This window comes from Entelurus aequoreus, linkage group LG03 (assembly GCF_033978785.1).
Source record: "Entelurus aequoreus isolate RoL-2023_Sb linkage group LG03, RoL_Eaeq_v1.1, whole genome shotgun sequence".
NCBI classification, from domain to species: domain Eukaryota; kingdom Metazoa; phylum Chordata; class Actinopteri; order Syngnathiformes; family Syngnathidae; genus Entelurus; species Entelurus aequoreus.
Genome location: NC_084733.1, coordinates 71,046,173 through 71,064,957, shown reverse-complemented (window position 1 = coordinate 71,064,957; position 18,785 = coordinate 71,046,173). Strand labels below are relative to the sequence as shown.

At 37.4% G+C, this 18,785-nt stretch overlaps 1 protein-coding gene across 4 annotated transcripts in view; it reads left to right on the top strand.

Annotated features, from left to right (window-relative positions):
* mef2aa (myocyte enhancer factor 2aa) overlaps window positions 1-18,785 on the top strand; it is a 195,433-nt gene that overhangs the window by 137,792 nt on the left and 38,856 nt on the right. For 2 of the 4 annotated variants that reach the window (XM_062042589.1, XM_062042586.1), the window contains exons 4-5: window positions 13,266-13,397; window positions 13,467-13,601. In XM_062042589.1, coding sequence (XP_061898573.1) covers window positions 13,266-13,397; window positions 13,467-13,601 — 267 coding nt within the window. The remainder of the gene's footprint in view (window positions 1-13,265; window positions 13,398-13,466; window positions 13,602-18,785) is intronic. The other 2 variants (XM_062042587.1, XM_062042588.1) reach the window with 2 other exon arrangements.

The window sequence follows — 18,785 nt, the reverse complement described above, 5'->3', positions numbered from 1 at the left end:
CCCTGAATTATAACTACTAATGAGTTAAAATTAGGGCCGTCAAAGTCAACGCATTTGATTAATATAAAAAAAAAAATCAGATATAGCCTGTCAAACTCAAGGCCCGGGGGCCAGATGTGGCCCGCCCCATCATTTTATATGGGCCGACAACGCCTGTAAATAATATGCATGAATAAAGTACTTTATATTTTCTTAATAAATGTATTCTGTCCGTTTTGACAGAAAACAATTAATTTATTGCATGCAATTGCATATATGTTTATTCAATAATATCTAATAATGGAACAAACACTATGTTGCTATACATTAAACATGTTCTTTCTTAAAATAAAAAATGCAATACTTAAATATCTGCTTATTTTATGTATGAATCTGTAATAATAATGTTGGTAATGTTAATAATGTAATGTTAGTTACATTTGTATGAATTTAGGTTGGAAAGTAGTTTATAATGAACCATTAGTTTCATGTTTCTTAATAATGTAACAAATATATTATCATACATTAAACTTTTTTTGGCAAAAATGAAAATAAATATCTGATTGACTTATTTCAGAGCAAGTTATCCATTAAAAATTATACATTGTAAAAATGGTTAGAGATTTTACGGTAAAAAAAAAAAAAAAGGCTGCTCAGTGGCCATAATTTTATCATAAAAAAAACAGTGGTACCATTTTTTTTTATATTTAAAGTAATACATCGTAAAAACAACCACCATAGAGTTCATTATTAACACTGGCTGCTCTGTCGCCGGAATTTTACCGTAAAAAAACACGGTAGCTTTTTTCCATTTACAGTAATATCCTGTAAAGAAAAAACTATCAAATCCACGATAAGATTCTGCCGACTGACCTGCCAGATCTACAGATTTTTTTTTTATGGAGTACGTAAAAAATATTTATTGTTGTGCAATAATTTTATGAGGGGAATATTACTCTCTGAGGGCAGCCATAAATGCCATGTGGCCCTTGATGAAAAGGAATTTGACACCCCTGCTATAGATAAATTAAGATGTTGCATACAAATATTTTAAGTTTCATGAGTTTCAACCCGGTAATAGTGTTTCCTCTCACAGTCCAAGAACATAAACATGTTAATATGAGACTGTAAATTGCCCAAACTGCAGTTGTGAGTATGAGTATATAAATGTTGCTTATAAATTGGCTAGCAATCTATCAAAAACAACTGGGATGTATGTAGCCTTTGAACATACATGTATAGAAACTTTTACGTAAAATATTATCTGTATGACAGTTGGATTCATTCATTTTTTTTAATGATTTCCAATGGTTAATTCCCAAAAAATTGGAGACAGACAATTGATTTGGTGGTTGTGTTCTGCATATGCATGTAAGATTCAGGTTGGTTTTGAGGTCAGATGGCATCAGGGTGCTGCATGGTGTCCCTTCTTTGGCACAGCTGACTTTGATTGGGCAGTGTGGGGTGCCGGGTCCTGGCAGGTGTTCGGAGCACAGACACCTGTTAGGCCATGTGCTGGATTAGCGATCCATTTACTGGGAACTGTAGGCGGCCGCTGCGGGACATCCAAAACAAGCCAAGTCATTGGGCAAAAGATTTACATACACGCTCTCCTTCTATCCTTCCCTGGCCTTCAGTCGCTTCCATGCATGCCTCAGAGATGACTGGAACGGTTTCACTGATTAACCACAGCGCACACCAGCTGTCTTGCACACGCACCACCTAGAATTACCCCTTCAAAATAGCCACTTTAGAGATAATATACACTGTAAAAAAAATCTGCATAGTTTACGGTAAAGCTGTGGTTGCCAGGAATTCACCGTCAAAGGTACTGTCACGATGTACAGTACAGGCCAAAAGTTTGGACACACACCTTCTCCTCATTCAATGCGTTTCCTTTATTTTCATGACTATTTACATTGTAGATTGTCACTGAAGGCATCACAACTATGAATGAACACATGTGGAGTTATTTACTTAACAAAAAAGGTGAAATAACTGAAAACATGTTTTATATTCTAGTTTCTTCAAAATAGCTACCCTTTGCTCTGATTACTGCTTTGCACACTCTTAGCATTCTCTCAATGAGCTTCAAGCACACATTTGAAGTGAAAACCATTTCAGGTGACTACCTCTTGAAGCTCATCGAGAGAATGCCAAGAGTGTGCAAAAAAGTAATCAGAGCAAAGGGTGGCTATTTTGAAGAAACCAGAATATAAAACATTTTTTCAGTTATTTCACCTTTTTTTGTTAAGTACATAACTTTACATGTGTTCATTCATAGTTTTGACGAATTTATGGTGAACTAATGGCAGCTGTGTTTGACAGAAATTCACCATAAAGCAAATTAGGGTTAATTTTAGTGTTGCCAATCAGTCTACCCACAGGTGTATGTCTTTGGAGGTGGGAGGAAGCCAAAGTACCAGGAGCGAACCCACGTAGTCACGGGGAGAACATGCAAACTCCACACAGAAATACTCCAAGCTCTGGAGTCGTACTCAGGACCTTCTGACCTTGAGGCACGAGCACTAACCGTTGTTCCACCGCATCTAGTATCTGCAAAACCCCTGTGTTTTCCAGACATGTGAGCGATTTTAACTTGAAAGTATTTGTACAACCTTTCACTGGACAGCTCACAACATGGCCCTTCGCAACATGTTCTTTCAAGTGAGCCTTGGATGTTCCGTATCTGTTAAATATCTCCTTGCATCCAGTCCCAACACACTTAGACACACAGCGTGGTTCATTTTGATGTAGTTTACAATGAAGCGCATAGACATAACCTCTCAATGTCTGAAACCACTTGCCACAAAAATACGAGAAAACATGTTGTTAGCCAAAAGTTAACTAGGCTAATGCTTTAACACAAACCCCTACAACAATTAAGGTATGCTGTAAATGTAAATGTTCAATCTGCAAAATCTTTAATTTAGACAGAATAAAACTGTATATTTTAGAGTATTTGCATGCTTTTGACATTTCAGTATTTGCAAATGCATTGTACATATTGTATTATTTTCACAGTAAAGTCATGTGTTTTCTACGTATTTTAACATAGGGCTGTGAATCTTTGGGCACCACACAATTCGATTTGATTCAATTCTTGGGGGTAACGATTCGATTCTGAATCGATTCTCGATTCAAAAGTTTTACTATTAACTACATTCCTCATTAAAATATACAGATCTGATAAATTTTAATATTACTTAAAAGATACTTGGTTTTGTTGAATAAAATGCGACCCAGACATTTAATAAAGTCAAATACAAATAAGGCAACAAGAGAAGTATCCAACGCTTCTCTTTTCTAAAGTCAATCTGTACAGCAGACATGGGAATCTACGTCAACAATATGATTTACCTGAGTGGCTGGACAGGACAGATTGAAAATAATAATAATAATAATAATAATTTAAATTGATTGATTTATTTTTTTTATCGATTAGGAATCGTTAAAAATAAGAATCGTGACTAATAAAAAAAAAAAATTGTTGACACCCTTATCTATCTACCATTTCTCGGTTTGCAGGAATCCACTGCATTTACTACTTTGATAGACTATTTCTGATTTTTACTGTGTTTTACTGTTTGCTATTTAACAATTGCTTGCTGCTGTAGTTTTAAACGGTCATTTTTTACCGTGTGCTATTGCACTGACTCATGTTGAATGTCAGTGCACGACTGGCTGCCCTTTTATCTTGTATCCTGCTCTCTCACTCCGCCATCAACCCCGCCCTAAGAGGCTCCGGCCCACTGGGCGGGGGTGTAGAGCAACCTGGGCCGAATCGTTGTGAAAGACGAGCTCGACCGACGCGGGCCGAGATAGTCCCCATAATGAGTAGCATGGTCTTGAAATGTGCAGGTTTATATCAGACTCTTGGCTCACGGATGAAGAAAGTGCATTGCTGAAGCCCATAAAACACATGCTTGAATTGAAAGGACTATAAAGAGCATATCTTCGGTAAACAGGAAATGGAGCAGGCGCAAGGCGTTTTCTTAGAACGAGAGGAATGTCACTGCTTTGTACCACAGCGGCCTCAACGCTTCTTTGGCTCAGTGCGACCCAGTCATTATCCAGAGGAGTTGTCTCTCATTCCCACACTTCTTCACTCCCTGGGAGGGTTGGAAGTTGGTGGCATCAGGAGCATCCCAGTGTGATGGCTTGACATTTTTCAAAAGTATGGAAAGATGTAGAAAAGGACCTCATCTTTTCACCGTAAGAATATCATACCCCCTGGTAAAAGTTTGACTTTTCTTTCATTGGAACTGGGCCTTGACGAAAAGGTGCAGGGACCTTAGACTTTTGTCAATTTTGCCTCAAAACTTACAGAAATATGTCCAAACATACAGTGCAACCTTGATTTACAAACTTAATTTGTTCTCAAACAGGGTTCGTAAATCGAAAAGTTCATATAGTGAAGCAAATTTCTCCGTAAGTAACAATGTAAATATGAATAATGGGTTCCAGCCTTGATAAAAGTCCCTTTTTTAGTGAAGGTTTGTACACTCTGAACTAGAGATGTCCGATAATGGCTTTTTTGCCGATATCCGATATTCCGATATTGTCCAACTCTTAATTACCGATTCCGATATCAACCGATACCGATATATACAGTCGTGGAATTAACACATTATTATGCCTAATTTTGTTGTGATGCCCCGCTGGATGCATTAAACAATGTAACAAGGTTTTCCAAAATAAATCCACTCAAGTTATGGAAAAAAATGCCAACATGGCACTGCCATATTTATTATTGAAGTCACAAAGTGCATTATTTTTTTTAACATGCCTCAAAACAGCAGCTTGGAATTTGGGACATGCTCTCCCTGGGGTAGCGGGGGGTGTATATTGTAGCGTCCCGGAAGAGTTAGTGCTGCAAGGGGTTCTGGGTATTTGTTCTGTTGTGTTTATGTTGTGTTACGGTGCGGATGTTCTCCCGAAATGTGTTTGTCATTCTTGTTTGGTGTGGGTTCACAGTGAGGCGCATATTTGTAACAGTGTTAAAGTTGTTTATACGGTCACCCTCAGTGTGACCTGTATGGCTGTTGACCAAGTATGCCTTGCATTGTCAAAAGCCGTAGATATTATGTGACTGGGCCGGCACGCAAATGCAGTGTCTTTAGGGCTTATTGGCGCTCTGTATTTCTCCCTACATCCGTGTACACAGCAGCGTTTTAAAAAGTCATACATTTTACTTTTTGAAACCGATACCGATAATTTTGAAACCGATACCGATATTTTCCGATATTACATTTTAAAGCGTTTATCGGCCGATATTATCGGACATCTCTACTCTGAACACCATATAAAGTGCTATATAGGACTGTATATCAAACAAACATAACAAGGGGGTGATGGATCAATTTTCTGTCTATTAACAAGCCAAAACCACGACAAGCTGGACTGTTGGTAAAGGAGCACCTGTTGAGAGGAGAGAAAGAGAGAAATGAGCAGACAGAGAAGGAAAGGGGAGGCGGCTGGGGTCGGGGGCCATGTGTGTGTGCTACGCTGAACAGGAAGTAGTCTTCTCCTCCACTGTGATATAAAGTCAGTCCGCTTTTCTTCAGAAAAGTCCGTTATCACAGTTCAAAACTTGCTGTGGTACAAAGCGTCAATACGAGCAAGCACAAAATGGCTGCCAACCGAATGAATGAATGAATGAATGAAGCGTTCAGAGTCATCATTGGCACACAGAGGCATGTTTGGCTCGATCAAAAAGCTCGTAAATCGAAAGTTGGCAAACAGAGGAGTTCGTAAATCGAGGTTCCACTGTACGTGATTATTCAACTTTCATTGTGAATTATGCACTGAAATTGCAGTTAGGGTATGAGAATCGGAAACCAGTTCTCAGCAAAAACTAAACATCTGTGCTTCGATTCCTAGGAATCGCTTGCAAAACTGGAAAATTATTTCACAATTAATTCCTGTGGACGCCACATGTCACCACACATGGCGCCCAAGCGGCACAAACACTCAGGATTTGCATTCACAAGGAAGGAAGACAACACGGCAACTAGTAATACTCACTGAGATCGGTAGGTTGTGAGTTCAAACCCCGGCCGGGTCATACCAAAGACTATAAAAATGGGACCCATTACCTCCCTGCTTGGCACTCAGCATCAAGGGTTGGAATTGGGGGTTAAATCACCAAAAATGATTCCCGGGCGCGGCTACACTGCTGCCCACTGCTCCCCTCACCTCCCAGGGGGTGATCAAGGGGATGGGTCAAATGCAGAGGACAAATTTCACCACACCTAGTGTGTGTGTGACAATCATTGGTACTTTAACTTTAACTTTAACTTTAACTATTGAACTACTAATATTACATTAAATGTAATATTAGTAGTTCAATATTGAGTATTACATTTACATATTTATTTGTGGCGGCTCGCCACGAAAGAATTACGTCCGCCACAAATAGATTTTTCGTCTTTTTTTATTTAAATTTATTTATTTATTTATTTTTTTTTGTTGTCCTGTCCAGCTTCTCAGGCAAATCACATAGTTGATGTAGATGCCCATATGGGCTGTTCAGATTTACTTTACATAAGAGAAGTGTAGGATACTTCTCTTGTTGCCGTATTTGTATTTGACCACTACTGTTTTCTGTTTATTTGTTACTGACTGTGGCAGGACACCTCTGCCTCTGTTTCACTTTATGTTGCTGGTAAATAATATGGTTGTAGTAGTAGGCTAAAGTTAAATTATTTAGTATGCACTAATTAAAGGGGCAGAGCTTTAAGAGACATTTTAGCTTTTATATTTCATAAGATATATTTTTTGTAAGAACCACAATTTATAAATATATTTCAGTGAATAACTTATTGTTCAAATCTGTATATAAATATGTACATAAAGTGTTGTAATTATATTGTAAAATGGATGGATGATGGATGGACGTTTAAAACACAACTGTTATTATTAATTAGTAAGTATACATTTTTTGAGCCTTTTTAGAGAAAATCATATTGTAGTAAATTATGCAAATTGCTCGGTGATGTCATGGTGACCACGCCCATAGCCACGCCCCCACCGCCACAGGTATCTTGGCAGTTTATGGGAAACACTGCATTTGGTCACTTTTTTTTCTTTGAAACTGGCCATCTTTTTGAAGTAAAGATACATATACTTTACAATGGGAGCTGTATAATTTTAAGTACACACCCACTATCAACAAAAAATAATATTGTCATTTAAAGAAAAAGCCAGTGCCCAGGCATAAACCTCGGAATGAGTACTGTTCACATTTGAACCAATACGGTACCAGTTCCTGCTACCTGGGAATCGATACCGGTACTCAACGGTACCGATTTTTGGTACTTGTTTGTGTTAATAAATATTAATTGGTTTTGATTATAAATTCATATTTTTTACTGCAACATTTATAAATGAGCTGATTACAATAACTGCTGTCCAGTTGTTATATATTTCAAGTATGACATTAAGTTGCAATCACAGTTGCAAGTCCAAGACGTTAGATGGCAGTAGTGTTAGGATTTTGGTGCAATTTTTTGTTTTGTTTTTTGTTGCGCCATAAAAGTGTTAATGCTGTAAGTATTGTACTTATTACACACCGGCTGTTTGATTTTAATGTCCATCTTAGTTTTTTTTGTTTTTTATCAACAAATTTGGAGTTGTTGAAATCACCATGTAAAATTGCTAATCAGTAGCATGTCAATAGCAAAGCCAATGTATATTAGCATCAAGCTAGCACATTTTTTGGAAAATTGGAGCCTTACTTTACTATCGTTGGAGCGTTTTTTGTGTCAATTTGCAACATTACCTTGAGGTAGTTTGGCCGAATCTGCTCTCAGTGCTGCTGGAGTGATTACCAAAGTGCGACGTGCCAGTCGGCTGAGTCGGCAACCGGGCGTGACGTCACGTGCTACTCAGGTACTGAAGCATGGCACCTTTGGATTTTCGTGAATCAGGGCCTGGTAGAATTGGCGGGATTTGGCCGTTGCCAAAAAAGTACCGAATTCGACAGCATCTCTCGCTTGGAAGGGTATGAGCTGGCCTGAAGTGGAACTTTGCACAAATGCAGCATAACAGGTTTGTAGCGATTCTGCAAAGAAGAGTGGAAAAATATAACCTATATAGTATAAACTGAATTTGCAAAGTTAATTGTTTATGAACAGGGTTCGTGAATAGAAATGTGTGTTTATTAAAGCCAATTACTCCATAAAAAAGGTGTAAAAATGAATAATATGTTCCAGCCTTTACAAAAGTCTATATTTTAGTAAAAGTTTGCACACTTTGAACACAATATAGTGCAAAATACAGTGCTGTGTAGTAAACAAATATAACAGAGGGGAGATGGACCAATGTTCTATTTAGTAACAAAGAGAAAACAAAAACAACGAGCTAAACTGTCCTCACTTTCAGCCACCCTGCCGACACACACACACTGTCACTAGCCCTGTGGTGCACTCACAGTTCAAAACCACAAAACACCTTAACTTTAACAGCCAGGTCGCTGCAATGATTAGGAATTTAAAAAATAATCCACTTTACCTTGTTGGGTAATCTTCTTTGCGTGCAGTGTAGGGGATGGGGGAGGGGAGGGCAATGTCGACAACACTGTGGATACTTCCTGTACCACACATCGCTTGTCCATTGCTTTCTTTCGACTCACATTGTTAAAGTTAAAGTCCCAACGATTGTCACACACACACTTGGTGTGGGGAAATTTGTCCTCTGCATGTGACCCATCCCCATGTTCTCCCCCTGGGAGGTGAGGGGAGCAGTGAGCAGCAGCGTTCGCCGCGCTCGGGAATCATTTTGGTGATTTAACCCCCAATTCCAACCCTTGATGCTGAGTGCCAAGCAGGGAGGCAATGGGTCCCATTTTTTGTAGTCTTTGGTTTGAACTCACGACCTCCCAGTCTCAGGGTAGCATTGAGCTAGCAAAACTCGAGACATTGTTGTACAAAGGCTAAAAACACTTTAAAAACCACACCAGGTCGCACATTAGCTAACAGCAGCACTGCACAAATTCTTTTGGGCGGTATAGCTCGGTTGGTAGAGTGGCCGTGCCAGCAACTTCAGGGTTCCAGGTTCGATCCCCGCTTCCGCCATCCTAGTCACTGCCGTTGTGTCCTTGGGCAAGACACTTTACCCACCTGCTCCCAGTGCCACCCACACTGGTTTAAATGTAACTTAGATATTGGGTTTCACTATGTAAAAGCACTTCGAGTCACTAGAGAAAAGCGTTTTATAAATATAATTCACTTTACTAACTCATTTTTGCACATTTTTTGTCTCCTTTGTATTTATTCCAATCGGAGCGATTTGTTATTTTCATTCTTTTCATGACATCAACCTGCTGGTTTAACAGTGCTGCGTTCACTTTCTGTTGCCACTCACAAGTCGAATGCGGCGCCGCAAGAGGTCCCTGCGCAGTCTGTTTTCAATCGTTTTCAGGAATCTGCTAATGCCACAGATGCAATTTTGTCTTTTTCTTTCGGAAACGCTTCCAAAAGTGAGGTTTTTGGTCGTTTGGTTTTTAGCTGCCCCGTCTGCACCGATGAGCCGTTCTGTCACATTTCCGCAGATATAGACGCCCCCTCCTACTCGCATCCTCACACCGACGCTGCACCCTCTCACCCAAAACAACACTTACTCCTCTCTGCCTGTGTGCGTCTCGCTCTCTCTCTCACACACACACACACGCACACACACACACAGACACACACACACGCTGGTATCATTTCATTTCGCCGGGCGACAAAGACAAGAAGGCGAGCGTGAGGTCTCATTAGTGCGTGTAGGTCGGTCTGGCTGTAACCCCGACAAGCTCAGGAGTCAGTGACCTTCCTGTAGACGCGAGGCCTCCTCAGCAGCCCCGCAGACACGAGCGGGCTGCCGCTGTGGGCCTGCAGCCGCCTGATAGAGGATCCTTGAGCGCCCACCATAAATCATGTTTTGATGTACACTGCCTCCATATCACAAGCTGTCACGCGCTGTCAGCGAGCCTTGTTAACACCGCTATTCAGAGCGGTAATGAGGAGCAGTGAGCGGCACGCAGCTTTGACTTGATTTCTTTCACGACTTTGTTTCACTCTCACGAGAGCGGGCTCTTCGGGACGCTGCAATGCAGAGCTCCCGATACCCGCTCCCTTTGGAAATGCACAATTTCACGCCGGAATAATCTTTAACAGCATTCGATTATCTGCTTTATTCCTTGCATGGATTAACCTTGATAGGATCCCCTCTACGGCAGCCATGCTGGTTTAAAAACTTGCGAGTGTGGCCTTAAGTTGACAGTGGTTGCTTATGACGACTGAAATATAATAACATGCAAAACTATAGTTGCAGAAAAAAGAAGAAGGAAACACAGAGGGTAGAGAAAAAGGAAGATCATTTTGCCGCAAAGGTAGAAGACTAACTGTCGTCCGGGTTCGACAAACTTTTTCAAGTCCAGATCTAAGCAAAAACTAAAATGTGTCGCTATGACATCATCACATACAGTCCAGAATTATTAGGCCAAATAACATATACAGTACAGGCCAAAAGTTTGGACACGTCTTCTCATTTAATTTTCTTTATTTTCATGACTATTTACATTGTAGATTGTCACTGAAGGCATCAAAACTATGAATGAACACATGTGGAGTTATGTACTTAACAAAAAAAAGGTGAAATAACTGAAAACATGTTTTATATTCTAGTTTCTTCAAAATAGCCACACTTTGCTCTGATTACTGCTTTGCACACTCTTGGCATTCTCTCCATGAGCTTCAAGAGGTAGTCACCTGAAATGGTTTTGACTTCACAGGTGTGCTTGAAGCTCATCAAGAGAATGCCAAGAGTGTGCAAAGCAGTAGTCAGAGCAAAGGGTGGCTATTTTGAAGAAACTAGACCAGTGGTTCTTAACCTGTGTTTGATCGAACACTAGGGGTTCGGTGAGTTGGCCTCAGGGGTTCGGCGGAGCCTCCGCCGCGGAGGTCAAGACACACCCAACTCATCGTGTAAATAGAAATGTCTCCCTATCGCCGTATTATGGATATCCTCAGACAATGCTCCCTCTAATTTTACATCTGATTTGCAGGTGTGTAATTTGTTGTGGTCATGCACAGTTCATTTTGTGCACCAGTAAAAAACATATAACATTGTCTTGAATTTGAACTTTTTTTTATTTTTTTTTACTTAAGAGTTCGGTGAATGCGCATGAAACTGGCGGGGTTCCGCACCTCCGACAAGGTTAAGAACCACTGAACTTGACTATAAAACACGTTTTCAGTTATTTCACCTTTTTTTGTTAGGTACATAACTCCACATGTGTTCATTCATAGTTTTGATGCCTTCAGTGACAATCTACAATGTAAATAGTCATGAAAAGTTGTACTTAACAGAAAAAGGTGAAATAACTGAAAACATGTTCTATATTCTAGTATCTTCAAAATAGCCACCCTTTGCTCTGATTACTTTTGCGCACACTCTTGGCATTGTCACGATGAGCCGAGTCACCCGAAATGATTTTCACTTCACAGGTGTCATAATTGTGATGCCTTCAGTGACAATCTACGATGTAAATAGTCATGAAAATAAAGAAAACACATTGAAATGAGAAGGTGCGTCCAAACTTTTGGCCTGTACTGTATGTTACATCCAATGATTGTTCTGTGAAGTTTCAAAAAGTACGGGGTGGTTTCCTAAAATATGTAAAAGAGACTCATTTCAAGTTTAACCCCAACTGAAAAGTGATTGAAAGGTAGATAATTGATCAGCCTTTTGTCTGCTTTTGTGTATCGCTGCACCGTGTTGGGGGCACTCAGGGATGCAGTTGTCCGTGGCTTCATGTCAATATTTGCCTGTACTTATTTCTTTCTTTTTAGGTTTATTATTTGTATTGATGTATTTCTATTTAATTATTTTTTATTTTATATATCATTTTGTGGGTTACATGTTTGAGGGGAAAAAAGAACACTTGACATGTGTCTGATTGTATTTCTGGACTGTATATGTCAAAAATTCAACAAACAAATGTTAAAAAAAACAAAAAAACAGCTATGTTTAAATTTTAAACACTCTTAAGAAGTTGAGTTGTTTTTTAGAAATCCATTTCAACTCATTTATTTAGCGTAAAATGTATATTAATAAAATGTTATATTATATAATATAATCTTAATAAAACATCTATCCTGTTTTTTTAGAAATCCATTTGAACTCAAGTATTTACCATAAAATATATGTAAATAAAATATTTTATTATATACTATAATCTTAATGAAACAGTTGTGCTTTTTTTTTTTAGAATCAACGCCTAAATGTCTAAATCAACTTCAGCTCTATCCTTTGATTAATTAGTTAATTAAATTAATACATTAATTGGATCCTTAAAAATGTCAATAATTCATAACAACATTGATTTTGATTCATTATTATTTTCCCACCAGTAAAAGGTGTTAAAAATCACTTATACATTATTTTGTTTTAATTGTTTTTACTTTCAGTGCCTGAACCTATCCTAGTTTTTATAATTATTTTTGTAATGTTTTTTTGTTTTTTTTGTTCTAGGCCTTTTTTCCATTGAAAATGTTGTGGTTTCATGGCAAACATCTAAAATATGCAATATTTCCCCTCAAAATATTTCCAAGTTGAATATTTCATGTGAAAAAATTGGCCATCAATATGTCAATAATTCATACCGACATTGATTTTGATTCATTATTATTTTTTCCCTCACATAAAAGTGTTAAAAATCAGTCATAGATTTTTAACTTCAGATCTACCCTTCAAACATAAGTTATTTTTTGTACATTTTTCTGTTTGTTTTATGCCATTTTTGTTATTGAACATTTTTTTGGGGCAAACACAATATGCAATATTACCCCCAAAAATATTTCAAGTGGAATATTTGATGTGAAGTAATTGTAGCCTTAAAAAGTCAATAATTCATAACGACATTGATATTGATTCATTATTATTTTTCCCAACCATAAAAGTGTTAAAAGTAAGTCGTACATTTTTAATTTATTTCATTTCATTTTACTTTCAACGCCTAAATATCTACTTCAGATCCGTCCATCGATTATGAGTTCTGTTATTTTTTTCATGTTCTTTTTGTTTGTTTTATGCCCATTTTCGATGTGAAGTAATCAGAGCTCTAAATAGGTCAACAATTCCGATCAACATTGATTTTGATTCATTACTATTTTTTTTTTTAGCAAAACCAGCCTGTGTCGTTTCCAAATTCCATGCATGACTTTTTGTTTCAGCGTTCTGCAAACCGGAGAGACGCCTCTTCTACTCTGTTTATTGTCAACTGTGCAATTTCATTTCAGAAATTAAGAAACAAAGGCCATATTGACTGTGCTAGCCCCGAACCCGAAGACTGTTTCGGGCACAGCCCCCTCATGGATGACCATTTCGGCAAACTAAGCGAAGAGAGTGATTTAATGTACAAGCGCTGTGGTGTAAGTACTTCCTTTTTGTCCCCTGCTGTTTTGTGTTGATGGTTGTCTTTATGTCGATGTTCACTGCAGGCGCTAAACAAGAAAGAACACAGAGGTTGTGATAGCCCGGACCCCGATGCCTCATATGTCCTCACTCCTCACACTGAAGAAAAGTATAAAAAAATTAATGAGGAGTTTGATAATATGATGAGAAATCATAAAATCGTAAGTACAGTAGATGCTGTTTTTTTTTTTTTAATGCTTGGCTTTGTGTGCCACGAAGGATTTTTTTTCCCTCTTTTCGTTAACCTCCCACAAAACTCTTTCAGAAATGTGCTTTCTTTGTGAATAATACCTCCTCTTCTGGATTGATGATTCGTTTTTGCAAGTGATGTTACAAACACCTTGATAAGATCACCTTTTTCTAAACAGAGAATATTAAAGGCCTACTGAAATGAATTTTTTTTATTTAAACGGGGATAGCAGATCCATTCTGTGTCATACTTGATCATTTTGCGATATTGCCATATTTTTGCTGAAAGGATTTAGTACAGAACATCGACGATAAAGTTCGCAACTTTTGATCGCTGATAAAAAAAAGCCTTGCCTGTACCGGAAGTAGCGTGACGTCACAGGCTGAAGGGCTCCTCACATTTCCCCATTGTTTACAATGCAGCGAGAGCGATTCGGACCGAAAAAGCGACGATTACCCCATTAATTTGAGCCAGGATGAAAGATTCTAGGATGAGGAACGTGAGAGTGAAGGACTAGAGTGCAGTGCAGGACGTATCTTTTTTCGCTCTGACCGTAACTTAGGTACAAGGGTTCATTGGATTCCACACTTTCTCCTTTTTCTATCGTGGATCACGGATTTGTATTTTAAACCACCTCGGATACTATATCCTCTTGAAAATGAGAGTCGAGAACGCGAAATGGACATTCACAGTGACTTTTATCTCCACGACAATACATCGGTGAAGCACTTTAGCTACGGAGCTAACGTGATAGCATCGTGCTTAAATGCAGATAGAAACAAAATAAATAAACCCCTGACTGGAAGGATAGACAGAAAATCAACAATACTATTAAACCATGGACCTGTAAATACACGGTTAATGCTTTCCAGCTTGGCGAAGCTTAACAATGCTGTTGCTAACGACGCCATTGAAGCTAACTTAGCAACGGGACCTCACAGAGCTATGAAAAAAACATTAGTGCTCCACCTACGCCAGCCAGCCCTCATCTGCTCATCAACACCCGTGCTCACCTGCGTTCCAGCGATCGACGGAAGGACGAAGGACTTCACCCGATCATCCGTGCGGTCGGTGGCTAGCGCCGGCTAGCGCCGGCTGGCGCCGGCTAGTGCATCTTCCATCCAAGTCAAAGTCCCCCTGGTTGTGTTGCTACAGCCAGCCGCTAATACACCGATCCCACCTACAACTTTCTTCTTTGCAGTCTTCATTGTTCATTAAACAAATTGCAAAAGATTCACCAACACAGATGTCCAGAATACTGTGGAATTTTGAGATGAAAACAGAGCTTTTTTGTATTGGATTCTATGGTGTCCGAATACTTCCGTTTAACTATTGACGTCACGCGCATACGTCATAATACATAGACGTTTTCAACCGGAAGTTTAGCGGGAAATTTAAAATTGCACTTTATAAGTTAACCCGGCCATATTGGCATGTGTTGCCATGTTAAGATTTCATCATTGATATATAAACTATCAGACTGCGTGGTCGGTAGTAGGGGTTTCAGTAGGCCTTTAAATTGGGGTAAAACATTTTTTTTTTAAAAACGCACCTCATTTCATAAACGGGGCGCAGCATTATTGCACCATAACGGACTACAATGCAAAGAAACCCTGCGTGATCTTATCATGCGTGCCTTGTTCTCTCTGTTCCTGACGTGAAGAGCGTCACTTCGCCATTAACCAAGTCACCGTTAACACACAGACTGACCTCACTGGATGAAGGCTGCGATGAAACTTTATTAGTTGTTTTTTTAATCACTGACACGTGTTGTTTTCATTCACGCTTTGCACAGTCAGCACGAGGTCAATGTGGCTGTTGCCATGCATCTTCTCGCCGCGCTGCACAAATGTACACAGATGCTTGACAAGACGAAATGTGCGCCTGTTGTGCTGACCGCTGCAATGCCAGAGTGATCACTTGGATGCATGTTTTTGGTTTTGGTTTTTTTCCTTCTCAAGTGTTTTGTTTGTGCTGCAGCAGCACTGAAGAACTGGCCGTGTTATGTTTGTACAGTCAAAACCAAACCGGGCTAATTTGTATTTGTTGAATTGGTAACTTTAAGCTGAGAATGACACAAGCGATGAAAATATTCATATCTGTAATCTTATCGGCAGTTTTGAAGAAATTCAATATTGGGCATCATTGTAAATCACAGGTGTCAAACTCAAGGCCCAGGGCCTAAATCTGGTCCGCCACATTATTTTATGTGGCCCGCGAAAGCTTGTAAATAATATGCGTTAAAAAAATGCTTAATCTTTTCTTACTAAATGTATTTGTTCTTTCCCTTTTGACATGAAAAATCATATACAGCATGCAATTGCATATCTTTTAAAATTCAATATTATCAAAATCAAAATATTATATTATCATGTATTCCAAAAATAGTTGTTGTTAAAATAAAGATAATTACTGTACTTAAATATCTAATTGACTTATGATTTCAAAACAAATTATCAATCAAATTGTAGACTGTAAAATTAGATTTTACGGTTAAATTCCGCTTTGGTACTGTTTTTTTCCATATACAGTAAGACACTAAAAGATTAAAAAAACATTAAAACAACAAGATTTTATGGTAAAAAATAAACAAACTGGCAGCTCTGTTGCTTGAATTTTACCGCTAAAACAGTGGTATTGTTTTTCCATTCCATTCCATTTATTAAATTTTTTTATATACTGTAAAAAAAACACTGCTTTTACTGTAAAATTCTGGTGACTGAGCTTAAAAAACATTTTTGCAGCTTATGTCAAAAAAATGTATTGTTAATGTATTATATATATATATATATATATATATATATATATATATATATACATATATATATATATATATATATATATATATATATATATATATATATATATATATATATATATATATATATATATATATATATATATATATATATATATACATGTATATATATATATATATATATATATATATATATATATATATATATATATATATATATATATATATATATATATATATATATATATATATATATATATATATATATATACATGTATATTCATATATTGCTCATTGTTAAAAGCGGCCCTCTGAGGGCAACTATAACTGCGATGTGGCCCTCAATGAAAACAAGTTTGACACCCCTGTTCTACATAGTTCTGGTAACATCTATTGTCATCAGAATTGTCGTTTTCATTACCGTCTTTTACGGACTATATATTAGCCGCACCCACTAAATTTTAGCCGCAGCGTACTATAATCCGCAGACATATATGTTGCGAAAGAGTTTTTTACACAGAACGATTCTGTAAATGTTTATTTACATACTTTAATTGTTTCCAAATGGTGCCTGTAACACGGCAGTGAAACGGCAGATCAAACAGCTAAACAGACTCAATAACACTACGGTGACAATATGGAGATTTTACTGAGGAATTTGTGAAACTGAAACAATACAAAAAGATAGTAAGTTAATAATACTGACACAGACACACATAAACGTGTTAGCTTATAAGCTAATGCTAATGACGCTAGCTTGATTTCATTACGATGGCACGTACAAATATGCATAAAAACACTCCTACAAACATCACACATGGGATGGTTTAGTAAGTATAAACAATTTTAGTTATATTGTAAATGTTGCTTGGAGTGATGAATGAGGAATCCATTCGAGTAGAACCGCTATGGACGCCTAGAAGACAGAACGGCACTTCTACTTCCGGTTGAAAGCACTAAATCTCCTTCCAGTCAGCATACTACCAATGCTAAGCTAAAACAGCCAATAAGCGCGCCCTCGCAGACGTAATTTTTCACATGGCAACAGGCACTGCCTTTTAAAGGCACACACTCACGCATTCTTCTCCCATGAAACTTCTCTCCACTGCATACACCAGATATATGAACCTTTATTAAAAAAATTAACACATCTATCACTTTCTCATTATTAAAAAAAATATTCAGTTAGTAATTCAATTATTTTTTGGGGAAAGTAATGAGTAACTTTAATTAATTACTTTTTTAAAGTAATTATCCTGTCACGCTGGTTACTACCGTTTCCGTTGGCACCGGTGCTATTATGGAACCGGGTTTCAGTTCTCATTACGACTTGTATCATTAAGAAAGTGTATGAATAATTTGAGACATTTAATGTTTTATTAAAATACCAACATTTTAATGATAATAAATAAACTAAGGGATTTAAATAATATAAATGCATGAACAATTTTAACATATGATGTTTTAATTAAGTTTAATTCAGTTAAAAAAATAATATATTTTTCTTTCTTTCTTTACAAAATGTTCTGTGTACAAAAAAAATTACCGTACTAATATTTCTGAATAAATGATAAATGGGTTATACTTGTATAGCGCTTTTCTACCTTCAAGGTACTCAAAGCGCTTTGACACTATTTCCACATTCATCCATTCACACAAAAATAAATAAATAAATACAATAAACCTGTATTTCTGAATACAGGTTTATTACCAGAAGCCCTTAGAAAAGGGGTGTCCAAACTACAAACTTCAATTTGGCCCGAGAGACGTCATGAGTTTAGTAAGAAATTTGGCCACAGGGAGATTTAAATTCATTTTAAAAGTTAATTTCTATTCTATTAATTTGTCATCATCTTGTGGACAACAGAAGTATTTCAAGTCTATGACCACTTAGCATGCTAAATTTGGAAACAAACCCACAATATTTACTTATAAGACCCAATGCAAACAACCTTCCCTAGTCATAGTGCAAACGAAAAACAAAAACAACACAATTTGTGGATATTATAAAATGTCCATGCATCATAAAAACAAATAAGAATTACACCTATTTAAATCCCTTGCAAAGCATCATGGGAAAAATGCAAAACACTTTCTCCACACCTATCCATGTTTGGGGCATTTTAGCTGCTTGATATTTCTGATTGATTACAAAACTCTTAAGCAGGTCGTCACGGACGTAAACAAGGTAGAAGTATAATTTTCACATACTCTTAATATCCAATTAAATTAATTATTAATTATGTATCCATTATATAAATGTACTATGGCTTAGAATAATGCAAACAATATTTGTCAAGTATTTTTTCTAATACCTTTTAATACAATTTTTTTTTGCCATTTCCTTGTGTCATTGACAGCTAAAAGGTACCCATCCAAAATGTTGTAAATAATGAC